General features: G+C 41.2%; 1 protein-coding gene across 1 annotated transcript; it reads left to right on the forward strand.

Annotated features, from left to right (window-relative positions):
* The first annotated feature begins 3,942 nt into the window (after positions 1 to 3,942).
* On the forward strand, positions 3,943 to 14,141 carry pskh1 (protein serine kinase H1). The gene is made up of 4 exons (XM_041037476.1): positions 3,943 to 4,283; positions 4,983 to 5,816; positions 6,262 to 7,185; positions 10,008 to 14,141. The coding sequence occupies exons 2-4, from the start codon at positions 5,748 to 5,750 to the stop codon at positions 10,323 to 10,325; spliced, it is 1,311 nt and encodes a 436-aa protein (XP_040893410.1). The 5' UTR covers positions 3,943 to 4,283; positions 4,983 to 5,747; the 3' UTR covers positions 10,326 to 14,141.
* The last annotated feature ends 290 nt before the right edge of the window (positions 14,142 to 14,431 follow it).

Here is a 14,431-nt window from a genome sequence, read left to right on the forward strand (position 1 = left end):
GTATCTTATTAAGACCCTTAACACTGTGTTTTATTCCTTTAATTTTTAACCCATCTGTGTATATTTATCTACTATCCATGTTGTATTTTCTACCATCTATTTGCTATATCCTGATGCAGAGTCAGTTGCATTAGTTGTTAGTTGGTTCAAACTCAGCCCAGTTACAATGTAAGTGTTTATCAAGTGGCGTTTAAATGCATTAATACATTTTAAATGGACTGTACCAGACAAAGTTCTTAAGCGGAGATTAGTTGCCATTAAATATTTAGACCCAGCAACTGCAAGGTGTAACCATTAGCTAACTGAACAAGATCGCCTCAACTGACTCAACTAACTTTAGCTCGCTAATACATGCCCCGGGAAGTGTTAAGCTTAAAAGAGGTAATGATGTGGTAGACACCTGACACTTTACTGTTTAATAATGATGTAACCTGCAAAGGTTTACACTGTTGATTGCTTCTGAGCATGTCTGTTCATAATGTTTAATGGTGCAGGCCAGCTTAGTAAATTACTAGTTTGAAACTAGCTAGTAGTTACTAAGAACTTAGGAAGGACTTTACTTTCTGTAAACGTAGTGAAGGATTCAGAAATAGCTGGTATAGCCCAATCTTTTTCTTATCTGTTGTTTCACCTATTGCAACTCATACCTCTAACACCTTTTGTCTCTCTCAACCCTTTTCTGTTACTCATTCTGTTGGCTTCTCTTTTTCCATGTCTCTATACAGTATTGTTTTGATGACAGTTGCAAAAATAAAAAAAATCTACTTGTGTACCTTTCAGCTGTGGGCACCTTAAACTTGAATTTTAAGGACACCGGGGACTTTGAATATGTTATGTCAGAAAAAATATTTCGATGGTGATATTGAGAAACTTCACAAACTACTGCAATAAAAAAAATGAGACACAGCAGAAGCAGTAACTTGTGGGCCATCAGGCAGACTATAAAAGTTAGTACCACAGGTGCTTCAGACATGCACAGTTCAACTGGGGACCAAATGAAAATCCTGCTGTCCCTGTGACATCAGCCTTGTAGATGCAGCACCCTCTGACAAGAACAGAAAAATCACTGTAATGTTCTCATAATATTCCCCTTGAAACTAATAGCTTGCCTGAGGTGGTCAATAATATCCCGTTGTATTTTGTGATATTTTTAGCTCCTTCTGTGTCAGAATAATATTCATACAATATTCCTTCAGGGAATTCTGCTCCTGCGGTAATCAATAGTGAGTTTACTATGACCTGATTTTACTGACAGCATATCAGCAGTGGTCTCTCTCTGTCTCTTTTTCTATTTCTACCCATGATTCTCTAGGGGAGTCCCCTGCTAGAGTGGGGGAGGGAAGGGGGTAAGAAACAGAAATAGCAATATCCTCCAACAAGGATCATATCTGCCACAGGATGTCATTTTCTAGAGTTTCTCCTCTTTCCTCACAGCACCGACCTGCTTGTAAATGCACACACACGCAAATAAAGTTGTCCACTCACTGTAAACTTACTAGATTATTCATCCTCTGCAGCCTTTACAGAAACACACAGAAACATGTGGGCACCCACTGGTACACACACAATTTAAAAATCTTCTTTCCCACACACACACACAAACACACAAATGAGGGAGAACCATCATGGGGATATTAATGGAACCAGAGACACAGACAGAGTCAATTGAGCTTTTAATAGAGCATCTCCTCTTCCTCTCTATGGATAAATAATACAGCAGTCAGCAAATCTAGATCTAATAGATGATATTGACCTTTGGGGGTGGGAAAGGGGAGAAACAGAGCTAGCAAAAAAAAAAAAAAAGAGAGTGGAGGAGATGGAGAGGAAAAACAGAGCTGGCAGAGTTGCGATGCACACGGATACACACAAGTGTCAATAGACGCAAAGCGCTCAGACAAAGCATCTTAATCAGAATGCGACGAAGTGGTGATCAATCACGAGGATGACGATGTAGCAGCGAGTTGCAGACCCGGAGAGGCCCTGACCTCAGCTGCACTGCAGATAGAGCAGAGAGGCTGGTTGAGCAGCACTGGCCCTCAGAGACTCTCTTTCTTTGCTTTTATCCTCTCGCTTTGTCTTTTCTCGTCCCCTCCGTCCCTCCTTACTGGCTGCATTGTGTCTTCCTTTCTTCCTCTATCTTTCTCTATCTCCCTCTTTCTATTTTGATTCCTCTCTGCCCCCTCCTCCTCCCTCCCTTCCTTTCTCCCTATATTTCTGTCTCGTACCCACCATCTGTCATCCGTTGTCTTCCTCTGTCACCCCCACCCCCCTCTCCCACTCATTTTCACTCCCTCAATCCAATTCAAGGAGCTTTATTGGCATCATAAGATGAATTTTACTGTCTCTCTGTCTCTCTTTCCGGAACATTTGTCTTCCTCTTAATTCTCCACTTTTAATGCTCTCCACAAAACTCTGCTTCATCCTGTACAGGCTGTACAAGTCGTGGTTAGTCAGCAGTGGGTCCAGTATGCTCTCACATCACATCAATACTGAAGTCAAGGCCATATATTCTTTATTACCTTGCTCATGAACAAGCAGGGTGAAACTAAATGCTACTCATCCCAGGCTGTTTTACAAGTATAGTGGAGGTATTAGTGTTGGGATGTGAAGAAACAGCCAGCCAATAAAATGTCTTAAAAAAAAGTAGCCCTACAGTCTGAGATGGCCTTGAAAGTGACTTTTATGTGTATAGTGACACCATGTGGAAAAGTCCTGTAACAGATTTAAACATCATTATGCTGCAGTGTGCTGATCATTCTGCAGGAACCACAGCCAAAATGTACTTTTTGCCCCGTCCTCTCTCTGAGAATGTATATCTTTAAATGGGTCCATAATATAGATTTTGACCGCTTGAAATATATTCAAAATCAAAACATATGCGCAGAAGCATAGGCAATTTCATACAACGTGAAACACATGTCTAAACATATGGTTGATTCCTATATTTATGATGTTTTTAGATCAGAGGCAGAGATCAGAGGCAGAGTGAAGTGGCTTGGTGGTGAATTAAAATGGCTTTACTGTGTTAGGAATTACAAAAAAGTGATCCATCTGCATGTCTGCACTGAATTAAGTGCCATGGTTGATCCCAAAGTCCTCCGAAGAACACCAGGGGTTCCTGAGAGTGTCCCAGTGGGAACCCACCACATAAAAGAATAACAAAGGAATAAAATATATTACACTACAGTCTATAATTTTCATGTTTTTATTTCCATATCATTCATATTTCACTCAGATGTCTGCAGATAGATATGTAGAACTAAGCTGAAACATTACAGATTCCTTCAGATGTTGTTACTTGAGGCATGATCATACCAAAGAAGGGTCAGATAAAAGTCATCCTGTATGAAACCACTCTAACCTGAACTTGAGAGGGAGCTGGAAACGTGCCTCCCTGACTTTCTAGTACTTTTCCAAGAGAGAAGTCAGCACTTTGTCGGAGGGACTTCTCTCTGTATCCAGGAAGTGACGGTGAGGACTTAACGGGGTCGAAACACGCCGAGGGAGGTCGTCCCGTCTCTACAAAAGAAGTTGGGTGGGAGAGGAGCTCTGTGAAGCTAGCCAGAGTCAGAGGGACGCATTCAGGAAGTTCAGGTATGGACTTTCAAAATAAAAACTCACAACCTGGGTAGTTGGAAAAAGAAAGCACTTCACGTATCCTGTGGCATGCAGCATCTAGAAAATGCATACAGGCTAAATTGTCTCTCCACTCTCTCAGATACCAGAGATCACATTAACAAAGAGTTGTGTAAATGCATTCAGAATACTCTGGATAAAAACACATTTCCCTTTTTTATGGCATATTTCGTGTTTTTTCTTAAATGCGTTTTGATCTACATTGCTTGTACCACCTAGAGAATGTGGCATATTTTTTAACGCGTTTTATTTTGAAAATGTAAAACCGGAACACACGTGTCACATTGTGTAGTTTGACTTCTCTCTGGCTGTGGGAAGGTGGTCCTGGTCGAAAAACACCGTCCAGAAAAGCAACCGACGGGGCCACTTTGCATGTTTTTGTGTAGCCCCCTTCGCCCTTTATAACATCGCCAAAACAAACCACGAAACTCCGGAACTGAGACTAAATGTTGCCAACAAACGAAGTGATGGATTTGACTTGTTCGTCCTCGGGAATAAAGTTTGGAAACTCCGAGGTGAAAATGGAGAGCTCAGCTGAGTGAGAGTGGGGTGAGGAGGCTGGATTTGGCAAAGTTGGGAGTCCTGCCCTGCTGCTAGCAAGCTAGTTAGCATGCTTAGACACTTCGCTGTCTCGGATTAATTATGAGGTGAGACTGAAAGTCACTTTCACGCTTGTAATGTCGAGGTTACTTGTTAAAGTTTTTATAAACCGTCCTGAATTTACCCAGTGTTGCCGAATAAAACGGTCAAATGTGTTTTTGGCCAAAGAAAAAACATTGACATGAGTAGGGCCTGGCCATTTTTTTAATCTTTACCAAACTGAATTGCAGGTTTATATCAAGTGTCTTACATACATTCACTGTGTCATGGTTTCTTATAATGTAAAACACTTTCCACGATATTTTGATGAACGTTTCCAGTTAATTTGTTGTAATCATGTCTGACAAAGTGCAGTAAGTTTATAAACATGTAGTACTCATAACTTCTAAAATATATTAAACAGACTTACAGCTTGGATACTCAGATGTAAGTGGTCATCTGTGTCAGCGTGGTTATTTCTTTCAGTGGCAGTTTTCTTGGCCATTTCAAAACATGCCTGTGCAGCTGTGATCATATTTTAGCTGAAGATTTCACAACATGGCCTCATCACTACAACTTCTACACAAACTATGATAGGTCTGCTTAGGTCAGTTGCTGCTTATGGACGGTGTGTAACTTAAACGCTAGAAGGCTGTTTCTGTCATTTCAGTATTCAGTATATACACGGACATAGCACCCATGTATTTGGTGAGCCTCACTGTGGATTCACTCAAGTTTCATATTTCTTTGTGTGTTCTGCGTTTCAGAGCTTCCCTCTGCTGGTATCCAGCCTGCGACTCTCCATGGGAGCTGCTTTATCTGACCGCTGCTGACGCTGCGGCTTCTACCGATGGATTGAAGCTTAGTTGATGATCTTATTTTCTGTGGAAGCTCTACATGAATCCTGAAGATGACATTGAATTTCTCCTAAAGGCAACCCAACTTAAACTTGGTTTCGAGAGACTTGATGCCCCAGGCGCAACACTCGCTTCCCTCCCCTGAGCAATCCTTTTTGTGCAGTGAGCTTCCATTCACACTGTGCTCATGCACTTTTCTCCACAGCAATCAACATTTTAAGCCGTCTGAGATGGGGCCCTGCCAGCTTCTTCAAGGGGCTTGAGGTTTCCCCCCCCAGCTGTCGACAGTGCCGCCTGGCTGTGTGTGTGCAAGACCCATCGGCACAGGTCTATAAAAGGATATTGCAGCAAAAAAAAAAAAAACAGCCAATGATAAAGTACTTGCTTGAGGAGTCGCGACACACAACATGCTAGCCAAAATGCATTCATGAACGCTTCGACTTTTAAAACTGGACTTAAGTGGATTTATTGGTTGTATTCATGAACTCTTGACTGCTGATGCCAGCTCACTGGGACCTGAGCGGGTGTAAAAGCTTTATTCATGAACCCTCTTTCTCAGTCTGGGTATAGCCTGAAAGTTGGATGCCCTGATTGTGTTGAATCAGCTGTTGCGGTGATGAGGCAGGGCTCCTGGTGGCCTGTGTGGCTGGCTGGGCAGTGGCCCAAGGTGATGTGATGGGGTGCAGGAACAGTAAGGTCCTCCCTGAGCCTCCAGGGGATGTTCAGTTGGACCTGGTAAAAAAGGTCAGTAAAAGACAATATTGTAACTACTAGTCATAATTACAATAATGTTACGACCACAGATACTGATGATTTTTCTGTTTATCAGTTAATCGTGTTGTCTCTGTAATCTCTAAGTGTAGAGTAACAGTTTGTCGACTCAGAAAGTGTTTCAGCCACATTTTTCATTCATCCATCTCACGTGTGTCTGACAGATATGCTTCTATTTCTGAGTGCTTCCAAAATGCAGGTGGAGCAGTTTAATACTGCCTGAACTCCTCCTGTGCTGCAGCTGCTAACATGCTGCTCACCCTGCACCTCCTGTGTAGCATCTATACATCAGCATTTTTATATATGTCAGTCAATTTAATCTTTCATGTCTTTCTCCTCAGAAAAGGATTCAGCTGTTATTGTTCTACTGTGATTTGTAATTTCCATCTGTGATGAACTCTGTTAACGTATTTTTCAGGTTGATCCTCCCCAACCCCCTCAGACAGATATCTTTAAGCACTTCATACGAGGGGATGGCACTGGAAGCAAGATGGGTGGGGCTGGCGGAGGGGGCGGTGACAAGGCTGACTCCACCTCCCCATATCAGGCCCAGGCACAAGCTGCTACTCCCACCGCTTCCGCCCAGCCACCCAAGGACCCGTCCGAACTGTCAGACCCTCAGCGGAAGAAAGTGGCAAAATATCGAGCCAAGTTTGATCCTCGGGTCACGGCCAAGTATGACATCAAGGCTCTGATAGGGCGAGGGAGTTTTAGCCGGGTTGTTCGCGTAGAGCACAAGAGTACGCGGCAGCCGTACGCTATCAAGATGATCGAGACCCGTTACCGGGAGGGGAGGGAGGTGTGCGAGTCAGAGCTGTGTGTTCTCCGACGCGTGCGCCATACCAATATAATCCAGCTGATGGAGGTCTTTGAGACGGCAGAGCGTGTCTACATGGTGATGGAGCTTGCCACTGGCGGAGAGCTCTTTGACCGGATCATCGCTCGCGGCTCGTTCACAGAGCGGGACGCCACCCGGGTGCTGCAGATGGTGCTGGACGGTGTGAAGTATCTCCACACTTTAGGGATCACTCACCGTGATCTGAAGCCGGAGAACCTGCTCTACTACCACCCTGGGGCTGATTCCAAGATCATCATCACCGACTTTGGTTTGGCCAGCAGCAGGAAGAAGGGAGACGAGTGTCTGATGAAGACCACCTGCGGCACACCAGAGTACATCGCGCCTGAGATCCTGGTGAGGAAGCCCTACACAAACGCCGTGGACATGTGGGCGCTGGGGGTGATATCATATATCCTGCTGAGTGGAACCATGCCCTTCGAGGACGACAACCGCATGAGGCTCTACCGACAGATCCTCAAGGGGAAGTACAGCTTCTCTGGAGAGGTGAGTAGTTAGAGCGCAGTGTCACACTTCTCTCTCTTTCTCCCCCTGACACAGACACACACCACCTCCAGCAGACTTCACCCATATTTGGACTACATTCCTCACACAGCATGAGGCTTTGTCAACGGATTTCCAAGAAGTTCAGCTTTTTCTGTTAGGTGACAGGGTTTTAACACAGACACTCACTTTTTTCACACGACTAACCCTTTGCATTTAACTCCTCATCTCAGGTCTATTTTTATCTCACGTACCTTTTACCTCACCACACTCACTCTCATTTATTTGGCCTCTCTAAGTCAATATGCTTTCCGTCTGTGTGTGCACAGTAATTTATGCTCTATCTGTGTATCTAGTTGGAAGAATGCTGAGTCGTCTGTTTCTTTGTTTCACACGCGGGATGTTTATGTTGCCAGTGAGCTTTAAAAAAGAGGCCCTTGGTTAACGTTTGCCCCACATACAGCAACTCCAGTGAAAATCATGGCTGACGGGTTTTGTAATATTCAATAAGGAGCAGTTGAATCATTTCTGTTTTTATGCCTCCGCGCTGGCCACAGCTGTGGCCAGAGGCTTAAAAATGAAGTCAAAATCTTCACTGCATATATTATGAGACTGGACAGGCATACAAGTGTGTTTGTGTTCACCTGATTAATATAAGTCAAATATTAAGTCTCCTTTTGGCTCTGTTTTTAGTCTCCACCAATCCCTGAGTGAAATATCTCTCAGCTCTTCAGCAGCCAAATGCCACAGGGCTGCGAGACCAAAACAATGATCGAAAGGTAGCAATGGACACGCTTGTGTTTGAATCAGAGCACAGTGAGATATATGACATGACTGTTAAACTGTATCACCAATATTCATTTGTGGAGGAAAAAACTAGACGGATCCTAAGAGTTTCTTTTTGGTGTTTGTCTTTATTTCAGTTGCTGGCAAAACCAGCCTTTTACCTAATGTTAATGTTAGGTTAGTTTAAGTTATGGAAACAAAAGACAGTCTCAACTGCATGTTGGAACAGCATTTTTTATATGAAAAAAATTACTTTGACCGGCAGTTTTCAACAGATGAAAAGATGTTACGTGTGAATGCTGCCTAACTTTGTTTAGCTACCAAACCATGTTAAATATTAACATTAATTCAGCTAAGGTATCTTTAAGGAATGCCAACTAATTAACGTGAATAAGTTAGCTAGGCTAGCTATTTCTTTTGTTGTAAAATAGGTTGCATTTAAAATATTCTCTCTGTCTGCTACCACTCGCTGTTGTTTTTACAGTCATTCTGATGTGTTGCCTAAATGCTTTATTATGTTCACTTAGCTTATGGCGTTCTGCGAAAACACTTAGGCGCTGTGCCTAAGACTTTCTATATACCCCTCCTGCAGAATTTTCTCATAAACAAACAAAGTCATGTTAACATTCAGTGTTTCTCACCAGCATGCATTGTGCGTATTCTCAAGGTCTAATATTGAATGCATTTCAATTTTGAAGAATAGTTTCAATCTGCCGTTGTTTGTGTGTAGGTTTGCTAGCTGGAAGTCATCTTCCTTTTTGCATTTGTGACCTATAGCTATTACTGTCCCCAACTGTCAATCATTGAAACAGAGTAAAATCAAGCACTTTTAGTTTAATATTCTTAAACTGCAACATGTCTTCTTTGATTGTGGGAGGGGGCCTTTGTTGAATGTCTCTCCCACTCATCCCCGTGTTTCCTGTGGCTTTCAAATGATCCCATAAACAGAATATTTAAAAGATATTTGCTGTATTCATCTGTGATTGTTTTGCATTGATTAAGTATTTTACAGTGGTTTTTAACATATCTCATCCAGTCATAAGTGAGGACTAGAACTGTTAATTTCATAAAGGGGTAACTTTATCTGCCCGGGACAAATGTAGTACCCTAGTATACTTACTGTGTCACGATGCGTAGCAGAGAGACCTGTGATGCTTTAGTTTAGTTTAAGAAAATCCTGCCCTGTGGGTAAATGAGAGCAGGAGCTGAGGTGGAGCAAGCTTTAAAGCATTTCCCTTGAGGACATGTGTCTTTACAGCTGTGATAAATAATGTTCACATTTACAGCTGCAGTCCAAGAATGAATCACAGCCCTGGACATTGTTGTAGGCGGAGGAGAAATGTATGTCTGAGGGTTATATATGTGTCATGTATCTTTAGCCAACGCTGGTGATTTACCTGCTGTGTGAAGGAGGGGGGATAAGTTGTCTACTTGGAGACTGAAGACACAGCTGGTTGCTAAGCAGGACATAATGTACAAACTCTGTGTGTGTGTTTGTGTGTCTGTCTGTCTGTCCACACGCACGTGCATGTGGAAAGGCATGCGGCGTTGATTTTCTCAATTCCTGTCTACGTACAGGGTAGAGTTTGACTCACTACCAGTAACTGAATAGTCATACTCAACAGAGTCCATGTGAGGGAAAGAGTCAAATTTCACTACCCCACACCCATCACTGAGGCTGACTATCAAAAGATCAAGAAGACACAGTGTGTAGAATAAACCAAACAGCGTAACACAAACAAACGACCGAACTTCTTGCCTGTCGAAAGCTCAAAGCACAGTCTTTAGAGTGTCCTGCAACCTGTCAACTTTATATAGCTCTGCTGCCCTCTTGTGTCCAGAGATACAGTTGACAAACTATTCAACTCCTGTTATTTTGGTCTATTTTCCTCTCACTGTCCAACACAGACAGTTTCTCTGATTTTGCCTGCGCCTCAGTTGGGCAACCTCTGGCTTACACAATATTGAGCACTGACAAAATTTCAGTGTACTCAGTTGGTTAGTCACAGTCTTGTCTTTTGTCTGTCTCCCGTCTGTAGCCGTGGCCCAGTGTGTCCAACCTGGCCAAAGACTTTGTAGAAAGAATCCTAACGGTGGACCCCAGCGAGCGGCTCACTGCCGGCCAGGCCCTCAAGCACCCCTGGATCGTCAGTATGGCCGCATCCTCATCCATGAAGAACCTACAGCGCTGTATATCTCAGAACCTCCTGAAGCGGGCGTCTTCACGGTGCCACAGCACCAAGTCAGCCCAGTCCACACGCTCCAGCCGCTCCACCAAATCCAACAAAGCTCGGCGGGTGAGGGAAAAGGAGCTGCGCGAGCTGAACCGTCGCTATCAGCAACAGTACAATGGCTGAAATGGTGGCTGTGACAGTCGATGACTGTAGTGGACCTTATACTTATAAGGGAAACAGCACAACAGTAACTGAGCTTTTTCAGTGACTTCCACTCTTCTAAGTTGCTGCCAGTGTTGAAAGCCAGAATGGCTTTAAGTCTCAAATCACTGCCTTAAAAAAGAAGGCAATAACTGGACTAAATCAGTGGCTACAAGCAAAAGTAAAATCAAGGTTGAACAGTAACTGATGCCAGTTGAGACAATAGAAAAAGTAAAAAAATTATCCATAAAGACAGTGAAATCAAGGAATGCCTTTGGCATTGTGTCTCCAGATGAGAACACAGAAGGACACACCAGTAAAGTATTGTACTGCAACGGTTACGTCATCTCTCCATCCATTCCTTCACCTTCTCTTTGGTGGGATGGTGCCTTCCACTCCTTTCATTTTGTCTTTCAATTCCTGTGTCTCTACATATTTATTTATTATTGTTGACGTGATTATTAGTCTCCATTCAAATGGTCACTGGATAATGACCTTCCACGAGGATCTGTTGAACAGAGTTCTGGGTACTGAAGTTTCTAAGAAGAAGGGGATACTTTTAGAAGTGGGGAAACCAAATTCCCCTCACTCATTCCTGATTAAAAATTGCTGTGAATTTATTATTGTACTAGTTGTACAGACCTTGTCTGAAGATATGGGTGATGGAAACACACTGCAACATGACCACACCCCTGAAGGCCAAAATGAAGGCATATTTTTTATTATTCAGTTCTAAGCTTATCTAATCTTGCCATTATTGCTCTGTTAATATTATTGTTCTAAAGCTGTCAAAAGATTGTGAAGCTGTTTTCTGTCAGTGTTTTAATCATAAATGTATTGGATAACAGGCTACACAGCCTTACTCCCAGTTATTTTACTTCACTCATGAAGTGTCGGCTATGAGCCTGTCCTGTTGTATAGCAGTATTCAAATGATTCATTAGACTTCAGAATGGTATGTCGCCATTTGAAGTGAATGGCACATTTTCTTAGAGCAGCAATAAAGGCAGAATTTTAGTCAGAGAGAGCTACTGCTGTTGGTTGTACCAGCTCTTTGTAAGTCCAAACTTAGCCTCGTAATAATGTGAGTGTATACTTAGTGGAGATGTACGTGAGTATAATGGGTTGCACCACACAAACTAGTTCTTAGTAGAGTAGAGATTAGTTGTTAGTAAATATTTACACACAGTAACTAACAGTTTCTAACAGTAAAATACGAACTGAATGAATTAACTGACAGAACTAATGTTAGCTTGCTAACATACAACAGAGGTAAAATTGAATATTGTTGACATGCGGCTGAACACGTCGCCATGATGCTGTTTAGTAATGATATTAAATGGGAAAATTTTACAAGAAAACATCATTATAGTCAGTATTTACACCCACCAACGTCCAAGTTGAACTGTTGAGTAGCTAATCAGCTGCACTCATTGACAAAACTAAACATCTGATGGTGTGTAAAACAAATAATAGATAATAATGAATAACATTGACAAATCTGACCCAACATAATATGAAATGCAGTTTAATTGAGACTTAAAATTACATTTTACAAAAATACCTTTCATTATAAAATGTGGCAAAAACAACAGACTAGGTAACCTAATGATTTTAGCTAGGTTAGCATAATCTGACCTTTTCCACTCATTCAAAACTGCGTGAATCCCACTAGTACAAATGCTTATGACTTTACTAGCAGTTGACTTACACTTTACTAATGTCTTAGTTTAAATGGTGCAGCCCTGTCACCAATTTGACACTGGCTAGTAGTTACTAAACATGGTTAGTAACTACTAGTTATTCACGGACTTATGAATAGTTGGTGCAACCCAATCCTGAAGACCTGCCATCTTTTCTAGCTAGCCTCTGTTCCCACCAGTCTCAGCCATTAGCATGCTGTCCAAGTAATTGTAAAATTTGATTTTTTTTTTTTTTTGACAAGGTGTTCAGTTGTTACTAGCAGGTGTAAGGGGTAGTAGATACCCATATAGCACAGAATATGGAGGGAAACTCCATAGCTAGTGGAACACAAGCTACCAAGGAACGGATGGGACTTTGGCTTTCAGTATTTTTACAGAGCCTGGGGGTCTGGCATTGCTCATTTTCTTCACCTTTCAATGGTTGCATAGTACAGTGACTTTAGCCTAGGCAAGTTGTGTCTGAATCATCCTAAATTTCTATACTCAAGACCAAAATGAAGGAAACCACTGAATATAATGAGGAGCATGTAGAGGTAAATCAAATTAATTCAATGCATATATTTTAAAAACATGATGTACAAATCCTAGCATAAGCAAATACACAGTCCTGTGCATAAGATTTTTGTTTGTTTGTTTGGAAAGATCAATTTTCCCAAGTGCACTTAATTCAAAATCAATTCCAAAGTCCTACGTAGAAAAAATCTCTAGTTGATCAAATCCCCAATATCAATAGTAAAGAAATAATTGTTTATAGTAACACTTTTTGTTCAGGCAGAGTAAAATGAACAATAGATGTGAATACTTGTTACGGTAAGGGATTGATTACAAATGATCTTCAGAAATTTGTTGTGTTTATTGATCATCATTCACAAATTGGTCAGAAAATATGATATTGGATTTTTTTTTTTTTTTGCCCTGAAGTAACACAATTCAAAAGATTCAGGGAAATTGATGGGTCTCATTTTCCTTTGTTTCATTTATCTTGCGAAGCACTTCATGTACAACGTTTAACTGAATTTTGTTTATTGGACCTGTTCACTACGTTTTTATGTGTTTGTCCCTTCAGGATACTCCCAGAGTAAATCAGATGGCACAGTGGGGTCTTTTGTTCTTTATATGAATATTTTGCTGTGATCTGCCCCAGAAGTCACAAAGTGTGCTGTTGTTGTGAACTTTTTAACACATACTGGAAACCTAACCGAGCCATGTCAGCTGACCTCAGTTTTTCCTTTCATTTAGTCTTTTGGCCTTTGCTTGTTCCAGGATGCTCTGTCATCTTTCTGATGCTCCTCTTTCCGTTTGCCTTGATGTAATTGTACCTTCTGGACTTTTTGTTTTCTTTGTCCCACTGCTGTCGTCTGATCTGATATCTCACCTCTTGGTGGGAGTAAATTGCTTATATCTTGAAGACTGTAAGTGAGACTTACATTAGAACTGGTATCGGTACACTCAAATCTTTACTCTGTGTACATTGAGACACTCTATCCAAATGTGTCTTTTTAATATCAAATTCAAATATGCGCTTGAAAGGTGGATTTAAAAAAAAATCATTTTTTCCTTCTTCACAGAGAAAATACCTGTGGGCATGTTTAAAGACAGATTTTGGTATCACTTAAAAGTATCATACTTTCTCCAACATAAAGTATAATGAGGTAGCCATAATTCTGGTCATTAGTTCACTGATTTCTTCTAAAGTATAGTGTCTTTGTGAAATAAACACTTTTAACCTGCTTTGAAATGTCAGATGTAAGAATCACAATCACAAAATAATTATTTGGACTCAAAGGAATTGCAGAGGTTGAATCAATCTGCAGCATTGTCGAGTGCCTGTTGTGTACCATGTTCAATGAATAACCAAATCAGTGCATTAGCAGTTTTGCAGAATGTCAGCACATTTTCATGTTTTTATATATACATGTGTGATTTTATATAAATGCTGTCCTAAATGAAGTAGCCAACTCAACACTGTTACCTGAAAACAGTTGTTCATCTTTTGTTATGTGTGTGTGTCAAAATGAATAACACTTTGATTCTTCTACCATTAACTTTTTTTATTTTTTTAAACGGTGAGATGTATGTGCCAATAAAACACCAGAACCTGACTTGCCAGATTGCATTTGGATTTTTGCACTGTTCTCTGAGAGAAGAAGGTTTGTTTTGTTTGTATTATATGTATTCTGTTTTAACTACACCAATGGAAACTGTGGAAGAATCATTTCACGTATAAATACTTTTAAATTTAAATTTGAAATACTTATTACAATCTTGCCACGCTGAAAACCATCATGGTTTGTGAATGACTCCAAAATACATTGTGGTGGTATTGAGTACAACAATTTATTGGGTTTGTATTACACCTAACAGTGAGTGAAAAAAAGCTTGTTAA

The sequence above is a fragment of the Toxotes jaculatrix genome, chromosome 5 (assembly GCF_017976425.1).
Source record: "Toxotes jaculatrix isolate fToxJac2 chromosome 5, fToxJac2.pri, whole genome shotgun sequence".
Lineage (NCBI taxonomy): Eukaryota > Metazoa > Chordata > Actinopteri > Toxotidae > Toxotes > Toxotes jaculatrix.